This window comes from Aquarana catesbeiana, linkage group LG10 (assembly GCF_042186555.1).
Source record: "Aquarana catesbeiana isolate 2022-GZ linkage group LG10, ASM4218655v1, whole genome shotgun sequence".
Classification (NCBI taxonomy): domain Eukaryota; kingdom Metazoa; phylum Chordata; class Amphibia; order Anura; family Ranidae; genus Aquarana; species Aquarana catesbeiana.
In genome coordinates this window covers 204,813,443-204,833,299 of record NC_133333.1, presented here as the reverse complement: position 1 = coordinate 204,833,299, position 19,857 = coordinate 204,813,443, and the positions used below count along the sequence as shown (strand labels likewise).

Genomic DNA, 19,857 nt, shown 5'->3' with positions numbered 1-19,857 from the left:
AAAACATTGAACTAAAGGCTGTAATGTAACAAAATAGGTAAAAAGCCAAGAGGGGTGAATACTTTTGCAAGCCACTGTATATGTTTTGGGAGTTTTATGCGATCTTCAGCCCTAAAATGATTTTTTAAGCATGTGCAAAAACGGCAGCGAAAGGGTTAAAGCAGAGCAGGGAAAGACCAGGACCTCAGTGATGTTTTTATGTCCATGCCTTCTGGTTCTGATGATCCCATTTTACCTCACATTGTGTACTGGTATCACAAGGACAAGAAGTGAGGGGAAACACTCCAAAAGGAAAAACACAAACAGCAAAAAAAAAAAAAAAAAAAAAAAAAAAAAGGTTTAACAACTCCAGGCTATATCCAAAATTAAAAGTGACGTGTTTTGGGAGCTAGGTTTGAATTTAAAAAACTTAGACCAAGCTTCCTGCGTCATCCAATTACGGAATGTCTGGAAGTCCAAAAGCTCTTTTCTTTGGGGGTGGACGTCATGCAACATTAATGTAGGACTCTGCAGACCTCAAATAAAAGCAGCAATTTTCTTTTCACATTAGTAGATGGAATGCTTGTTCTGTGTCTCACCTTCAATTCTACACCCAAATAGCAAATGATAAAAGAAACAATTCTAAAAACTTCCTGATGGAGGAATCCATTTTGTAGGAGGAACAGAAATCCACCAAAATGCACATCCGTTTACTCTGAGTTTTTTCACGGTTTTTATAAATATTACATTTTTGGCTGCAAAGTCAACACTTTTGAAGGGAAAAACCAGCCCAGGCATTGGGAGAAATGACTAATTAAGTGCCAAAATCATACCCTTGAAGGCTTAATTTACACTTGCGGTACACGGAGGTTGTTAAGACACATTAGAACCTTCTCACTGCCTGGCAAATGCCTTCTGAAAAACAGGTCACTCTTTAGAGCCTTAACTATTCAGCACTGCTATATCAAACTACATCGGCAATGTAATGATGCCGCCACGGTTAAAAATGAACTACTATAGGAATGTTACATGACAGGCGGCTGGGATAAGAAGCGGGCACAGCAGCCACTAATCTTACATACAGGATATTAGGGACACTGAGCCCTGTAAGTGCTGCATTCAAAGCTGAACTCCTGGCAGAAATTTTAAATCTGTATTATAAATATCAGCTTCTACCTTTTAACAAATGGTATCAATGCCTGATGCCATTTGTTAAAAGGTAGAAGCTGACATTTATAATAATAATAACCTTAATAATAATAATAATAATAATAATAATACGGATTTAAAATTTCTGCTGGAAGTTCAGCTTTAACATGAGAGGTGACAGGCAAACGGACTGAAATTTAGAGGACGAGCTTTTATAAGTAACACAGGATGGATTCCCATGGAGGGCAGCAGCTTCACTTTAACTGAATGAACGAAAAAAAATTCAGTCTGTACTGGCTTTAAAGACATGGCCTACCAGCGGCTCTTCTAGATGGACAAGAAACTAGTAGGACTAGGACAAACATACATACAACACACAGCATATGTTACAGTCTGACTGGTCCTTCTTTTGTTCTCATGCGACCTCTTCGTAGGCCAAATAGCGGCATAGCATAGCCTTAGCTCAGGAGATAACCGTAGATATAGAAAAAGGAGAGGGCCGGCGCTGGAGACATTATCAGGAATCCCTCTTCAGCCGGGTAGAACCCCAATACAAGGCCTTAGAAAGCATAATCGTCTATTTCAGGCCAACTGCCAGGGTTAAGCTACTTGATGAGTTCAAAGGTTAAGGGGAAGGCTGGATCAGGAGGTCATATGGTGCTGCCTGAGGCGGGCTTGGAGGAATTCGTGCGTTAAGTTGTGTCGTGTAATTATGCCAACAATCTAAAAAAAACACAGAGCATTAAAAATCTATTATATAACCCCAGCAGGCTTATGCTGAACTGCTTCTAAAATAAAAGCAAGTGTTTGCTGCCACCTACTGTATTTTACAAAGTACAGCAACAATATACACCTAAAGTGAAAGAAATATCATCCAATAATAATCCACAGTAGCGCCAAAAAGCAAACCCAACAAAAAATGATAAATAAGTGCTGTAACAAATGTTCATAAAAAGTGCCAAAAGTAGTGCTTTACTTCTTCTCACTGAAGATGACACCAAATATGGTGGATATTTGGTGTGTCATCTTCAGTGAGAAGTAAAGCACTACTTTTGACAATTATAGACGTTTGTTACAGCACTTATTAATTTATCATTTTTTTGCACTGCTGTGGATTATTATTGGACTAGTACTGATGATATTTCCCCTTTGGGGCTATTTAGGTTTATAAATTAGCAGCATTATAAAAGTGTTATAATATAGATATAAAAAACTGATCACATGATAGGGTCATAACTAAAATCAGATTGCTGTGCTTACCTCCCCTACGGCATTGACCACAGGGAGATGTCTAAGCCCCATGGTTCTGAAGAGGTTAAAGACCTGCGAGACGTGCGTGTTGGGTGACACCGTAAAAGGACTTGGGTTCATGTAAGGAGTGACATCCTGAAATGGACAGAAAGCACATAGCAATTAAAAGTGGTTGTAAACCCATAAAAAACAAAAACAACCCCTGTAAGACAAAGGCATAATGAGCTAGTATGCATCGCATACTAGCTCATTATGAAATACTTACTTTAGACAGAAGCGGTTGCAGCGGCCCCGCACACCGCTGTGACCGGCGACATGTCCCCCAGAGCTATTTCTTGGTTCGCAAGCTTCAGTGCTGTGATTGGCCACGGCACGCCGAAGAAACGGCTGCTGAAGCAACGTGCCGTCCTGTGCCGTTTCTTCAGTGCGCATGCGCAGATGATGTCGGCGCAAGCGTATATTAAACGGTGCAGGTTTAGGAGATTTTTACAGTACCTACAGATAAGCCTTATTATAGGCTTACCTGTAGGTAAAAGTGCTGTAGCAGGGTTTTCTACCACTTTAAAGGGGTATTCTGATTCACACCGGGCAACTCAACATAGCTGCAGGTATCTGCTCTATGAAAGAGACTGTTGCCCTGCTGAAGCAGGAGGACAGGTGCACTTTGATTATTTACACTGGTGTGCATAAATCTCAGAGATTGGACACATTCTATACCTTATGGGCAGAAATAAACAGAATTTACAGGAGTAGTGCAGTAAAAAAAAAAAAAAAAAAAAAAAAAGGAGGATTTTCCTGAATTTCTCTTCTGCTTCTTCTACTTACCACTAACATTCGTGGATTTAGGAGCGTTAGATTGACGTCATGAATGTCGGGGTAACGTGGGTAATCTTCCAACATCTCTGCATGGGTCAGACGGGGCTGGCTAGCACTCTAATAAAGAATTAAAAAATATATTAAAGCTGAAGTTCAACCTTACCTTCCCCCACACTTGTAGCAAGTCCTCTCATGTGTTTCAAATTACTACTCTCAGTTCTATTCTGTGCACACATGCATCTCCATAGAATAATATTTTGAAGCTGCAACAGCCATCTTTAACTCTCCTTTGTTTTCTGTATAAACAACGTCATCCTCAGTCCTATATCCGTCTGATCTGTACTGTCCTCATATTCATATGAAAGAACACATTCCTTTAAACCTGCATGCGTCTCTAAAGCTGGTCATATACCATACAATTTTCTTATTCAATTTTAGAATTACCTTCAACTTTGTAGTGCAAGGGCCTGTTTGATTGCATACAAATTGAAAAAAAAGTGTTCAGGTTTGACCTCATATTAAATGGTTTTGATAAATCTAAAAGGAAAGTTGTACAAGAGAATTTTATATTGTATGGCCAGCCTTACACTCCCCTGTCTGAGCTCTGCTGCTTCTGAGCATGGAAGAAGAGCATGTAACCTCCTGACAGGAATTTGTGCTCAAGCCCCAGCAGCCAATCGCCAGATTATAATACTGTTACAGGAGGTAAAGGGGGGATGGGATGCCATTAAAACTTATGTAAGCTCTAGGACCACCCGATATGATACTTACACTGGATTTGTTAGACATAACTGGGTTAGGGTGTGATTCCTTGGATTGGCTGAGGTGGGGAGGCAGGAAGATGACATTACGATCTGCACCTCAGCCAATCACAGGAAGCCTTGTAGTCATTCATAAAAATACGGGGCTTCCTGTGAATAGCTAAGCAGCACTCAGAATGGCTCGATTTTGTTCTAGGAATGGGACAGGAAGTCACCGTACTGTTGGCTGGAGCACATCGCTGTATACTGTGTATGTAGTTCATGCTACATACAGTTTATACATCACTCCCAGCGGTGCATCTGTGAAACAAATTGTTTGTTTGGACTAGTTGCTTCAAAATGATCCATTAAAAGTTACAGAAATCTGGAGTCTGGCTCCATTTATGCCTGAGTGTTTGGCAGCTTGAAGCTTCAAAACAGTCAACAACCAAAGTCCCATTTCTTTCAATAACCCCTGTTAACATCTGAGCCTGTCGCTCCAAAAAGTACATGAGGTACTTTTCAAGCAGAATTAAGCATTTCTGTCTAGACTTCAACAGGAATGCCTGAAAACACTTGATTTGTTTTTGATCTTTTTTTTCCAGGCATTTTTCAAGCGTATTTGAAGGCATTTTTTAGCCTATATTAACTGGTCTCATTCCTCTTGTAATTTCCATTGGCTAAAACACCTAAAGCCTGAATACACATGTAAAACACTTGTAGTAAATTTCTAAAAAGCTTGCATACACTTGCAAAAATCCTCTAAAACCCTCAAATAAACTCCTAAAAAAAAAAAATCGCTCTCAGGTGTGAATGCAGCCTTTAGGCTTGAAGGTTTTTAAAGTGGTTCTAAAGATAGAAGGGTTTTTACCCTAATGCACTATATGCATTAATGTAGAAAAAAGAAAAAAAAAAAAAAAACACTCCTGGGTGCAGCCCCCCCCCCTTTATACTTACCTGAGCCCATCTCAATCAAGAGATGTCGCTCTCCCGGATCTCTCTCTTCATTGGCTAACAGCGGAGGGAGCCATTGGCTCCTGCTGTTGTCAAATCACAGCCAGAGAGCCAATGAGGAGAGAGGGGGTGGGGCCAAGCTGCTCTGTGTGTGTGTATGGACAATGTCCATTCACAGGAGCGTGGCTCGGGAGCGAGCCTGCTCGCAACAGACTTGCTATTGTGGGCACTCGGCAGGGAGGAGAAGCCAGGACAGTTGGTGGAGACCCAAAAAGAAGAGGAGCGGGGCTGCCCTCTGCAAAACCATTTTGCAGAGCAGGTAAACAGAACGTTATTTTTTTTTTAATTTGATTACAACCTTTAGAATCACTTTAATGCCTGTACTAGGGGGTTTATTAACTGAACTAGGTCTTTATTCTGGCACCTCAACATCCATTTAAACTATATACATTTTCAGGTATGAGAAAAGTGTCGTATCCTTCGTTATGGCTTTGGCCCATTCTTTTTGCATTGAGTTACGGGGCCCTGTATAGCTTTTTAGGAGCGAAGGTTAAATACTATAGATTTGAGTCTCCATCCTTTCCTATTTAAAGGAGGACAAGGCAGGGTTGCCCTCTGTCCCCGCTTTTGTTCGTATTGGCTATGGAACCCCTAGCAGAGGCGATCCGCTGTCACGCTGATATCAAGGCCCTGGAATTGGCAGGCTCTGCTCACTAAATTTCATTATTTGCGAATGACATATTGCTGTCCCTTACTTCACCTTACTTTAAGCCAAGTTTGATGGACCTGCTGGATTGCTTCGCCTATTTTTCTGGACTGCGTCGAAAGGACGTAAAGTATATATTTTTTTTTTTTACTTGTAGCTACAGGTAAGCATATAATAAAGCTTACCTGTAGGTAGACTGAATATCTCCTAAATGTGCACCGTTTAGGAGACATTCACACTGCATGCAGTCGGTGATGTCATTGACACATGCACTCTAAAAAAGGACAGCATACCCGTGCCATCCCTTTACAGCTCCGTGCTGCAGCAGTGACATGCGCGCAAGAGTGGCGTTATCGCGGCTCAGCCAGATGGCCAGAGCATGCAAACCCAGCAGGAAGGCCAGGTGAAGATGAAAGCCCTGTCAGCAGTGACGCTGGAGGGCTTCGTTCTAAGATAAGGATTTCATAATGTGCTAGTATGCGATGCATACTAGCACATTATGCCACGGTCTTGCAGGTTTATTTTATTTTAAAAGGTACAGTTTACCACAGCTTTAACCCCACAAAATCTGTGTTAATGTCGGTGACCTCGACTGACCACACAAGAGACATGTTAAAGCAATCTTTTCCTTTTCAGTGGACTATAACCTTGCTATATATTGGTATTAAACTAACCCCATCTTTACCAAGCCAATTATCTAGCATTATTTAAACAGCTCATTGCCATCCTGACTTCTTGGAGCCATTATCCATTGCCCTGGTTCGACAGAATCAATGCAGTTCATATGACCTATCTTCCCAAACTTCTCCAGGTCTTCAGAGTTCACCAAGTCCCTGTACTCTCCATAATATATACTTAAAATCCACAAAACGGAAAATTTGTCTGGGGGTCTTCTAGCCCTCGTATCAATTGACGTATACTATTTGCTCGCAAGATAAATGGTGGAGTGTCAGTTCCCAACCTTTAGGTTTACTATCTGGCAGCTAATATAGCCCCACTTTCACATCTTCATGCCACTCATCATCTTCCACTTTGGACCGCTATTGATATGATTGACTTTTACCTAATCCCGTTGTCTTCTTTACCCTACGCCACGCTTTTCAGCTTTGAGACTCAGTTTAAATTTTCTGTGGGCCCGATTTCTCCCCATTTGCCACTATTACTGTTGCACTGCCCCCTATTTCCTCCTGGCCTGGAGAATCCAACACAGTCCTCTAGTGGTCTGAACACGCCTTTACTGATGTCCACTCTCTCCTTACTCCCACCAGGATCTTGACTTTTGAACCTCTTTGATCTTCTCATGAGATACCTCTTCGTAATCATTACCGCGATATACAGCTTCAACATTTTGGGTCTGGCCTTATTCGCTCCCAATCCACTCCATACAGCCCAACATCCTTCTGAAAGTCTTTGTCGATCACACCCCCCATTTGCCGGGTCTCATTTCCTTGATAATTTCTACTGTATGACCTCCTGTGCGACCGTATAGCAACGGGAACGTGAACTAGGAAGAGAGTTGGATCACAAGGACTGGCAGATCGTGACTTTGGATTCTTCTAAATGCTCAAAAATTGTTGCCATACTCGAGAATGCTTCCAAAAATTGTTGCATCGCTGGTACTATACACCAGCTTGACTAGCTCGCCTTGTTCCTAATTATCCTTCATTTTTTTTCTGTAGCTGTACCCAGCCAGGAACAATGGTGCACATTTGGTGGTACTGTCCAAAGGGGAGCAGACTATGGATTCAGGTCTATGGTTTACTTAGTACATTGTTACACTCCAACCTCAAACAAAATCATTATGAAGCTCTTGCTTTTTAAGCTCATAGATATCCCCTTTTTGAGCTGAACGACTACTTGCTACTCACCTCTTTACAGCAACTAAGTTCACTATTACTGGAGCATGGAAGTCTCTTGTCCTGGGGCAATTAAACACTGCATGAATGATCTTATAGTTAATGAAAAACTGACGGCCATATTAACTGCCATGATAAGTTTCTTAAGAGCTTGGCAAATCTTGGCTATCGCACTCACACCCTTTACATTTTGACCATTAGTTGTAAATTTGATCTTTCTGCGCCCCAGGCCCCTGGGTTTTGTACGGTTTTTTTCCCTTTCCTTCCCATTCTCTTCTCCTTTCTCCGTACTGCCTACTGTGCATACTGGCTCTTTTTGCATGGCCCCTTGTGGTCTTTTTTTTCTTTCCATTTTTGGATGGGGTAGTGGATCACATCCTTCCCTGTTGACCATTCTGTGTAATACAGAACTCCCCTCTGTATGCAGGTCTTGCCTTATACGTATCCTGTGTATGTTATTCTTGTTTGTATATGTCAGGGTAGTTACAAAATCTCCCCACCCAATCGGTATCGCTTTCATTTTATTGTGTATGTGCTATTTGTAAATTTCTGTTTTGTTGATACATGCTGCATCTTTGTATTCTCACTAAACCTTAATAAAACCTTTTGTAAAAGATAAAAATGTGTGGTAAGATACAATGCTAAAACCATTATCACATAGGGATGAAAAGACTACAAATGTCCATCAAGTTCAATTAACAGAACGGTCAGAAATATTAAAGTCCTTCTTCTCTTACCTTTCATCAACATTAATTCTGTTTTTCATGTTGTCACGCAACCACTATGCAATTCAACTATAAAAGGTCCCACTGCTAAGGCTCACTGCCCTAATATCCTGTCCATAAAACCAGGGGCCATCAATCATTTAACTGCCGCTGTGTAGTTTGTTTCTGTTTATGGCAAGATAATTATTTTGCTGCTATCTGCAGTGGACAGTGGACGGTCCCAGGCTGCTCAGACTCCCAGACTGTGCCTTGCCTATCCATGCTGCATCAGTTGACTGGCAGCTCATGCGTATCTCTGGGGGTGTTTTACTAAAGGCAAAACAGGCTGTTTACTTTGCAAGGGAATTTTTCCCTAGCTTAGTGAAATTAGGTGAAAATTCACTTTGCTAAAATTAGGGCTGCAACTAACGATTATTTTCATAATCGATTAGTTGGCCGATTATTGTTTCGATTAATCGGTTAATAACCTTAAAAAAAAAGGTGTGGTGTATAATTTAGTTAATATGTAAAGTTTAAAAAAAAGGCAATTTATTCTTAAATATCTCTATGCAGTGGTAAATATAAACAATCAACTATATGGTTAGGGAGCAAAATATTGAATCCACTCTGAGAATAACAGACAGAAGAGATATACTGTATATACACTATTATAGGAGATATACTGTATACACAATTAGAAGAGAAATACTGTTTTTTGGCCAATTTGTTGCAGATTAAAAAATACAAATTGCTGCAAAAACGCATTACATGATTTTCTGCAGCTTCTCCATTGAAGTATACTGAACCTAAAAAGCACCGTTTTGCGTAAAAAAAAAAAAAAGTCCTTGACCCTTTCCAAATACGCAGCGGCTGAAAAAAAGCATAGATGTGAACGTTTCCCATAGGAAACCATGTTAAATGAACTGTAGTGCGTTTCTGCAAAAAGCACCAAAAAACACATAGATGTGAACCAGGTCTAAGACGTTTAGTAACATAACGGGGTTAAAAGAAACTAAAATGAGCCCTTTATAGTACAAAAAAAAAAAAAGCAAATAATCGCTACGGTAAGGGGTTAATTTTTTTACTGTAGAACGGTGAAAGTAATATTTACAGTAGCGATTGCTCTTTTTGTACTATAAAGAGCTCATTTTATATATTTTTAACCCCATTATGTTACTGGCCGATTAATCGATTATGAAAATAGTAATCGATTCATTTCATAATCGATTAGTTGTCGACTAATCGATTAGTTGTTTCAGCCCTAGCTAAAATATCCAATCACAAGCAATGGAGAAAAAAAACAAAAAAAAAAACTATTTTTGTTTGCACATGATAGAAGTCAGCAAAGCATCATCTCATTCCCTTGCACAGTCTATTTGCCTTCCCTGCCTGTTCTGCCCAACCACATTTGCAAGATTTAATTGCATGACTGCCGAATGACCTCCCATCCATAATGCCAGTTCCTCTTCCCGTCGCCATCACTAATGTCCCAATTCCTTACTGACATATAAATAACAGACATACCTCAACGATGCTTCCTCCAAGCAGCTGGATATTTATACACCGAGTTAGTAGCTCAAATTTGGCAAAAGTGGAGGATAAAAAAAAAGAGACTTGAATTTCCTGAGTTTGGGGGAAAGAATTTTAGAAGAGAAGAGATTTTTTAAAAAAAATTCTGGGGTTCAGCTTTAACTCCACAGCTGATCCAAAGGAAGGCAAAAAAACTCTTCTAAAAAGAGTTCCAATTTGCTGCTACACAGAAATATTGAATAAAGGTGTTCTAGTAGAAGTTACTGGTTTGAAAACGCCTGGCACCGAAACTTCAGAGACTAAATCAACCCAGAACTAAAGTACTGACCGAAGGATGGCTACATATATAAAAAGCAGGAAATAGGATGGGAGGATCTTGCAGCACTTACAGATTGTGTTTCAGAGTAGCAGACACCCCGGACTAGTAACGTCACCAGCTGGGAGCGCAGGATAAGGCCGTGAAAAGTCAATGGACGGAAGCGTTCCTCCATAGTCCACTCCTCGCTGGGGGATTGGTCGGGGTACAGGTTAGGGTAAGGGGTGTACCTGGAGATAGAGCAATGTTGTATATCTATAGTAGAGAACATACACAAGTTACATAATACCAGTCTGGAATACAAAGCACACATTAGGGCCTCTTGCACAAAGCCCAAAGAGGGCCAAACAGTGTACATTCAAGCTTACTTCTGTGCCCAAGAGGGACAGGCAGATTCTATATCTAGTCCTTACAAATCAATGACAGGCTGGTTGAAGCTACAACCGTACAGGTATTTACACAAAGCCCATTGTGAACATATCGAGACTTACACACTGCCTACAACAGACACGTTGCGTAAGTCCCAGGAGGCCCAGGGGTATAAGGGAGGGTAATATTTGCTCAGAGATGTGGCTATTGAGGAGTGTAAAATAAAACACAACATATATAAATACACAGTGTTTGCAGCAAACCCAGACATCACCATGTAAAAGTAGCACTGAATTCATCACTGGGATCATAGGCGTGTGCAAGGGGTGTGCCAGGGCACACCCTAATCCTGGAGTTGGCAACCCATCAATTGTGGGCAGGTGACAGGTAAGCCGCGATCCTTACTTGCCGACCCCCAGAACCTTGACAGGATAGGCGGCTGGAGTGGAAATTAAGAACCGATCTGTATTTTCTTCTGCAGCAGCTGAAAGTAGGCTTCTCCTCCTCTTCCTCTCGCTGATATTCAGCTGCCACGGGAGGAAAATACAGGGGATTGGTACCAATGTATGCCACCCCTCTTGTCCCAGTTCCTTTTCTTTCTGCTGCCCAAGTCCCCGTGTGCTCACCCGTATGTCATAAAGGCATATGTGTTGGAGCTTTGAGGTGCACACCCTAATACAATAGGCTGCACACACCTATGACTGGGATGCAAATAGGGCCCATGCGGCTCCTTCCACTTCATGCAGAAAACTACAGGGGGGGGCGGATACAAGGCCAGTCACCCTGCACAAGCAGAGAGAGCAGCAGTGACCGGTCTTTACTACAGAAAGCTCCTGCACAATAGCAAAGTACAGGAATTGTTTCATGTTGGATTACTGCACAAATCTGAAAGAACCACACAAAGCACTCCAAGAAAAAAAACGTGGGCTCTTGCATTTAGACAATTTTTTTAAAACTTTCAGTCTATACCTTCTCTCTAACATCTGCTGCAGCATGTCCTCCTTTTCAGGGGCTTCTTCCGAGACCACATTATCGTCACACATGTTGCGCAGTTCACTGGATGGGTAAGACTTCATAGACTGACTCCTCTTCCGCTGCTCACCAGCTCTAGTCAGGATGCTGGACTTCTGTGTAAAGGAGACAAAAAATTTTTTTTTTACATCAGCGTCCCTGACCTTCGCTAACACTGCTCATTTCACAGGGTTTGAGGGTGTGTCGCCATTGCCTGAGGGTGGGCAGGTGAATAACAGAAAACCTTCCATCTCTGTGCACTGTGTCAGGCAGAACAGGACAAAGCAGGGGCGTGACAGCAAGGCTGTATACGGGATAAAAGGCACTAGCACAGCATCATGCAGTTACAATTAGCTAACAGAGGGACACAAACTGACCATGTCAGCATGGCTCAGTTTCCATGTTTAACATGGTCAAAATGCTCTAGGGTGGGACCGGGAATTGGTAGGATCATCAGGTTTTTGCTAGCAAATAAGAGACTACTAGAAAAAGAAGAAGCATTTCCCAGTTCATTTGAAAACAGAAGAATGCATTTGCTAATTATCGATTTAAATGGTCACATAAAAGGGGCTCATTCACATGATCGTATCTATGCATACACCTGTGCAAAGGTACATTTTCACCCACAAGTCATTCACAGACATTCCCTGCATCGGTATGCAGGCAGTTCCATTCAGGTTTTACTGGGATGCAGCGACTGCACAGACAGCTGCTACTCCCAATTGGACAGCTTTGCAGGTACGGGTCTCCCAATGTAGCGTGCGCTATGCAGCTGTGAAATTTGGATCAGCCGCGGTGCCCGTACAGCTGCTGTATCCCAAAACACATGAATGAATTAAAGAATGGATCTGGCTATAGTTGGTGGAGTGCCATCATTTCTGATATAGATTTCTACAAATAATACCCTCTGAGGTTGGGACTATACAGGCACTAATCATGGTCAAATTTGTATAAATAAATTAAAAAATTTGTATCCAAGAATAAAAACGTGTTTTAAAAAAAACGATATGGCCATAGAGGCACAAATATAATAGCGCCTCTATGGCCGTATTGTATTTTTTCAGACAAGTTTTTATACTTTGTATAAATAAAAAAATAATAATTTTTATCCAATTTGACCACGATTAGTGCCTGTATAGTCCTAACCTGAATGGGGCTGCCTGCACGCAACGCCTGTACATTCTATGCGGGCAAAGTCAGTCCTTCACACGGGTGTATGTATAAATATACCTGTGTAATTGAAGCCAATCTGCACGATGAAGCAACAGTGATACATTAACCTCCCTGGCGGTATGATTATTTCGGATTTTAGGTGCTGAAAGCGGTACCATTATTTTGCATGGAAATTTGGCGTTTTATATTGTAGGTCTGTAAATCTTAACAATAACACACTTAAATCTGTCCAAACCAGAGTCTAGTAGATATCCCGGGTATGATAAAGTTTGAAACACAAAAACATAAATTATAATATAATAAATAAAAATAAATAATTTAAAAAAAATTTAAAAAAATTGTAATAAAATAAATTTCCCCACAATTCACTATCGCTCAATTCTGCAAGTGTTCTAATTTATTATCGCTGTTTTCTAGCTGGTCTAAAGCCACTTTTGACGTAAAGGGACACTTTTTGGTTGCTATGGACAATCTCCAGTTTCCAGGCAGAAAGAACAGTGTATATCATGTAAAACTGCATGCAGGGCATGGGCCAGAGCACTGGGGACAAAAGGGATGTGAAATCATTTCATACAGTACTGTAATCTGTAAGATTACAGTACTGTATGTGTTATGATTTTGACAGTTTTTTGAATTTGCTGCCAGGCTCCGCCCCCGTGCGTCGCGCCGCTCGCAGGGAACGGAGCCTGGCACGGAGAGGCTTCGGAGGAGGACGGAGCCCTCGGACACTGCGGGGGACATCGCAGGATCCCGGGGACAAGGTAAGTAAAGCCGCCCCAGGATCCTGCAATGCGATCCCGAGTGTGGCTCGGGGTTACCGCTAATGGTACTGAATTTTAACCCCGAGCCACACTCGGGAAAACCGCCAGGGAGGTTAATAGTCATCCCTCTGCTCTCACTTTCTGTCAGCACATAGCCAAGCCCAACTGGCTCCTAGGTACACCCCTCCCTCTTCCAGCCTGAGTGCTGCTGTGCACGATAGAGGCCGTTATCAAGACAGATTCAAGTTTTATATAAAATACATTTTATTTTTTTTAAAGGAATAAATTACTCTATATAAAGTTTTTATTGCTTTTATCTGCCTAAACATCAGCCTAAAAAAATAAACAAACAAATAAAACTTGGTACACCTGTTTACAGTTTTTGGTCTGCCCGTCCCCACACAAGGTACTGACTTTAAACTTTATGTTGTTGCTGATCAACTGGTTTCCTTTCATAAACTCCTTTTCATTTCCACGGTTTTCAGTCACTACAGGGAAGGCGTGATTGGCGGTAGTGCGCAGAATGCTGACCAAGGATTGGATGCGGGTGTGAGGGTATACATAGGTGAGGTTGGGTTCCATGATATCGCTGGCTCTTAACCTGTGACAAGAAGACATTGGAAAAATGATGTCCGGCTGCACTCCTTATAGTAATTAACCCTATAAGATCTTGAATTCTGGGGTGATAAAAATGGACAGTGGCAAATCAAGAAAGAAAGAAGAAAACAAAAAAAAAAAAACACCAACACGAAAAGAAAAAATAGGATTTTTATAACAGCTTACCTGTAAAATCCTTTTCTTGGAGTACATCACGGGACACAGAGCACCATAAAATAACTATGTGGATTATACGCCACCTATAAGTGAATGGATACTGGTACACTCAAAAAAACAGGAAGTCCCCCTCCCTATATAACCCCTCCACAGTTTTTGTAGCAAAGCAATATATACTTATCCTAATAAGAGGGGCAGGATCTCTGTGTCCCGTGATGTACTCCAAGAAAAGGATTTTACAGGTAAGCTGTTATAAAAATCCTATTTTCTTTATCGTACATCACGGGACACAAAGCACCATATTAATAACTATGTGGGATGTCCCAAAGCAATGCCACCTGAGGGGAGGGAGACGCAAAACAGCTGCCGCTAGGCGTGAGGAGCCATACATACTGCTGGTGTCCTCCCGCTATCTTACATCCATTTGATAGAATCTTGTGAATGTATGTACTGACGACCAAGTAGCAGCCTTGCAAATCTGAGCCACAGAGGCTTGGTGATGAGTGGCCCACGAAGCACTGACTGCCTGGGTAGAGTGCGCTTTAATCTGAAAGGGAGAAACCTTTCTTTTCAGACCATAAGCATGACTAATCACCCGACTAATCCACTTAGCAATAGTAGATTTCGATGCTGCCTGGCCCTTTTTAGGGCCTTCTGGCAACACAAACAAAACATCAGTATTCCATATCTGAGCTGTCGCTTTCAGATAGGCCTTAATTGCTCTCACTACATCGGGAGAATGCAATAATTTTTCTTCTGCAGAACTAGGTTCTGGGAAAAAAAGGAAGGTAGGGAAACATCTTGATTCAAATGAAAACCAGATACTACCTTTGGTAAAAAGGTTAGGTAAGGACGCAGCACCACCTTATCCTTATGCATGATTAAGTATGGCTCTTTAAAGGAGAAAGCAGCCAACTCTGAAACTCTTCTTGCGGAGGTTACCACAACTAGGAATACCAATTTCCTTGTCAAAAGGAGCAAAGGAATATTATATATAGGGTTGTCTTTGCAACACTGACAAAACCAGATTCAAATCCCATGGGCACAAGGATGCTCTAACTGATGGAGTTATTAGAGTTACCCCTTGTATGAATGCCCGGACTAAAGAATGTGGAGCAAGTGGCCTTTGGAAAAATACTGCCAAGGCCGAAATTTGATCCCAGCTTCATTTCTACTCCTAACTGTAGAAAGGCCAGAATTCTTCCTATGACATACTTTCGAGGATGCCAACCCTTAGTTTCACAACAGGCGACATAGGCCTTCCAGACCCTTTAATAAATGGTCCTGGAGGCCGACTTTCTTGCATTAATCAGGGTGGTTACTATTGAACCTGAAAGCCCCCGATTCTTTAGAATGTGGGCTTCAATAGCCACACCGTTAAATTTAGCGACTGTAAGGCAGGATGAAATACCGGTCCCTGCGACAGCAGGTCAGGCCGAGATGGAAGAGTTCATGACTCCTCTACTGCCATTCTCACGATCCCTGCATACCAGGGTCTTCTGGGCCATGTTGAAGCTACTAAAATTACCGGCTTCCCTTCTTCCCTGATCCCATGGAGCAGTAGTGGTAATAGCTGAACTGGAGGGAATGCATAGATCAGTGGAAACTGATCCCATGGGGTCACTAACGCATCTATTCCGAGTGCAAGTGGATCCTTTGTTCTCGCCACAAAGTTGTCCAACTTCTTGTTGAACCTGCAAACCAACAGATCTATGTCTGGCATACCCCATCTTTGGCATATGGCCAAAAAGACATTGGGATGTAGAGACCATTCTCCCGTCAACAACTGTTGACGGAAGAAATCTGCCTGCCAATTTTCCACTTCTGGAATGTAGACTGCAGATGGGCAGAGAAACATGTGATTGATATAGCCAACTGCTGTGGCATTGTTGGATTGTATCCTGACAAGAGAACTCCACAACCTGAATGTCCAGGCTATTAGAGCCAGACGTACTGCCCGAATCTCTAGGATATTGATGGGCAAGGTCTTCTCAGACTCTGACCACTTTCCTTGAACCGTGGCCTCTTCTAGAACTGCTCCCCAGCCCCATAGGCTGGCGTCCGTTGTTACTACTCTCCAGGAAACTGGAATGAAGGATTTTCCTTTCTGTAAATTCCTGGTTATCAATCACAAATTGAGACTCTGGCGTACTTTTGGAGCCAGACTCATTGGACAATCCAAGGCTTGGATCTGTTTGTTCCAAGCAGACAGAATACTGTGTTGCAACAGTCTTGAATGAAACTGGGCATAGGGAACCACTTCGAAGGAAGCTATCATCTTCCCTAGTAATCTCATGCAAAGGCAAACGGAAGGACCCTTCCTTGCCTTGACCACCTGGACCAGCTCTTAGAGCGTTGACTTTTGCCTGAGGCAAAAACACCCTTTCCTGGGTTGTGTCTATGACCAGGTCCAAATACTCCAGCCTTCTTACTGGCCGCAAGGATGATTTCTCTAGATTGAGAATCCAACCCAGGTGTTCCAGATAACTGACAGTTCTGGACACCCCATGGTTTAACCGTGCTATTGAGTGATCTACCAGTAGCAGGTCGTCTAGGTATGCCATTACTGCTATACCCTGGCCCCTTAGTCTTGATAGTACTGGGGTTAGAACTTTTGTAAATACTCAGGGAGCGGGGCTAACCCGAAGGGCAAGGCCATGAACTGAAAGTGGCGCTCTATACCACAAAACGCAGAAACTTCTGGTGAGCTGGAAAAATTGGCACATGTAGATACGCATCTTTAATATCTATGGATGCTAGAACTTCTCCTCCCCGTAGGGTGGATACAACTGACCAGATTGACTCTATACTTTTACCCCCAGAAATCTTTTGGATATATTTATCCAAATCTTCCCCAAATAACCTTTTTTCGTGAAAGGGAAACCCAGCCAAGAGCTTTTTGCATGGTAACTCTGCTGACCAGTTTTTTATCCATAGAATCCTACGCATATGCGTCAACATAAGCGCAAGGCGAGACGCGTGATGGATAGAATCCTTGATAGCATCCACTGCAAAACATAAGGCCCTAGGTAGCTTAGCTAAACTTTGGGCCTCTTCAGTTTGAGCAGGAACTCTTTTAAATAACCTGCTTGAATTTGTCCCTAAGGGGTTGACATATGCCTATTGCTGCTACTGCAGGTTGTGCTACCACACCAACTACAGCAAGTAAGGCTTTAAGCAGAGATTCCAACTTCTTATCAGCTGGATCTCTAAATACTTGGACATTGTCCAGTGGACAAGTTAAACTCCTGTTCACAGAGGAGATAGCAGCATCTACCGCTGGAAAATCCCACCTCTTTGTAAACTTTTTCTCCATAGGATAAAGAAGCGAGAACTTCTTAGGAGGAGAAAACTGCTTATCTGGGTGATCCCAATAGCATAAATCAGTTGTCCAATGAACGGGTGCATAGGGAAAGCATGTGAACCCTGTGGGGGTCTTAGCGAACCGAAAGAGAAGGAAACATCATCCACCTCTGCAGGAGGCAACTTATATCCAGAACGGACCAACTCCGTAAGAGATTGGATTGGCAATTTCTGAGATTGCAAAGTTGAGAAAGGTTCTTCAGATGCTGAACCCCTCAGAAGAGGAGTCATTCGAACTTCTTTCTGCCTGATCCCCCAATACCTCCTACCCATTCTGGTTCCAATACTGGAAGGTCGGGGCAGGAGAGGGGGATCTGTCGCATTTTCTCCCCTCCTGGGAGGAAGATGCGAGCATATCATTTTCCCTTCCAAACCAACCAGAGTCAAAGCCAAATCGTCCTTAGTGATGTATGCAGAGGCTGAAATGTTGGAGGTAGCCACAATACCTGAGAGTCTAGGTGGCTCAGACTGGCCAGATGCTCCAGGTCTTTCAGGGGAGGATTGAACTGCGGACGTGTGACTAGGAGCCTCAGACACTGACCGCAGTGACTTTGCACTCCCCCCTGTTGTATTACCCTTACCCCACTATAAATGCTCAGTCTAAATGCTGAGTAAAACGTGCCCTCTTAAAAATGCCTGGATCCAAACACCCATACAGCTTACATGCCCTTGTATGCTCTGTGACAGACCTTGGACCTGTACAGCACCCTGCCGGAGAACTCTTTGGCTGTATAAACATGACCAAGGTGCCAGATCCCAGGGTCCAGCTCTCAAAAGAGAATGCATTACAGGCAGAAACTTCGTTTCTTCTTCGACGAGGCCCGGGTACCATCCATTTTGGCTTTCAGGCACTTTGGATGGATCCGTTTGCACAGCTCCTTGATCCCGTCAGGGATTACTTAGTGAAGCTCTCTTAGCACTTCATCAACCGTGACCAACACCTTAGACACTGGCGAAAAAACTGAGGTACTCCCTGTATGGGAGGGGTTATATAGGGAGGGGGGACTTCCTGTTTTTTTGAGTGTACCAGTGTCCATTCACCTATAGGTGGCGTATAATCCACATAGATATTACAATGGTGCTCTGTGTCCCGTGATGTACGATAAAGAAAACAAACACAACACACTTCGAGGTATTCAATTATTTAGTCACAAGATGATATGTAGCATTTAGGGACAGCTCAGGCCTATTTATCATGCAACTGTCACAGCCAGCCAGGCTTCTATATAATTTAGGGGGGACAAACCTCTCCCAGTATCCCCATTATGTTTCATGAAATGGTATTTTTTTTTTTTTTTTTAGAAGACCACTTACTTGTCCATTTCCTCTTCCGTCTCCCACTCCAGCAAAGGCACACCCCTCAGTCCAATATGGACGTCATAGATTCCTTTATTAAAGAGATCACCAGTCCATTTTGCAACCTAAAAAAACAAAAAAACAAACACCAAATCGGCCATCACCTTCTGCCTGCCGAAGTATAGATCTATATTTGCCCCAAGCATGTCTAAATCACCCACTGTTGACTGACTCGCTACATTCGTTGGATATCTGTTCCTAAGTATCAACTACTTTTTCAGTGAAATGCTAAGTTTAGTTTTGAACTTTCCTACTGCTGGTTTGAAGTCATGTCCCCATGTTCTTGATCTTAGCTTCATATTGAAAATACTTCCCTCCTGAACCTTAGTCACCCCCTTCATGTATTTAAAGGTTAAAGGTTTCAGCAGTGTCCTCCCTTTCCCTTCTCCCCTCCATACTTTACATATGATGTTCCCCCAGTCTCTTTTCAGGTTTTAGTTCTCAGATATTTTACTCTTTTTGTTGCCCATCTCTGGGACTTGTTCTATCTCATCAATATCTTTTTTTAAATGAGGTCCCCAGAACTGGACACTGTATTCTGAAGGAGGTCTAAAAGAAGATCTGGAGGAGTCAGATCTTTCTTCTGCTGTTGATCCCTCTAGTGATGGGTAAAAATACGGAACTACAAGTCTCTTTACCACGTGTCCAATCGCAGCCGGTCACATGTGTTTTGCTCATGATCGCTGCTCGTGCCCGACCCCAGGGGTGCGCATCGATCGGGGATGAGGCGCATCCCTCGGACACAGCCCATCCCTGATCAGAGTAAAGAGCCAATAAAATTGGCCCTTTACCATGTGAATGGTTGTGTCTGGTCACAAATGTCAACAAACCGCTGTAGTGCAGTTTCCTTCCGGGTTTTCCTCCTCAGTGTGTGTAAGTAAGTATAACATAAAATTTTTTTTTTTTTTTTTCTCTAAAATAAAAAACAAGGTTTAGAACCATTTTAAGATTTTAAGACCACAAAAAACGCACACATTTTCATATCCTATTGTTTTCATAATCTTTTACAAGGATTTTAGCACATCTACAGACACATTTTTAATATACAG

The 19,857-nt window shown here is 42.3% G+C and overlaps 1 protein-coding gene across 1 annotated transcript in view; it reads right to left on the bottom strand.

The window, feature by feature from the left end:
- Positions 1 to 673: 673 nt before the first annotated feature.
- The window catches only part of CLCN6 (chloride voltage-gated channel 6), a 71,931-nt gene continuing 52,747 nt past the window's right edge, over positions 674 to 19,857 (bottom strand). The window contains exons 17-23 of the mRNA XM_073603173.1: positions 18,767 to 18,873; positions 13,730 to 13,916; positions 11,340 to 11,497; positions 10,075 to 10,231; positions 3,205 to 3,312; positions 2,389 to 2,514; positions 674 to 1,851 (exon numbers count right to left, since the gene is read on the bottom strand). Of these exons, the coding sequence (XP_073459274.1) occupies positions 1,771 to 1,851; positions 2,389 to 2,514; positions 3,205 to 3,312; positions 10,075 to 10,231; positions 11,340 to 11,497; positions 13,730 to 13,916; positions 18,767 to 18,873 (924 nt within the window). The 3' untranslated portion in view covers positions 674 to 1,770. The remainder of the gene's footprint in view (positions 1,852 to 2,388; positions 2,515 to 3,204; positions 3,313 to 10,074; positions 10,232 to 11,339; positions 11,498 to 13,729; positions 13,917 to 18,766; positions 18,874 to 19,857) is intronic.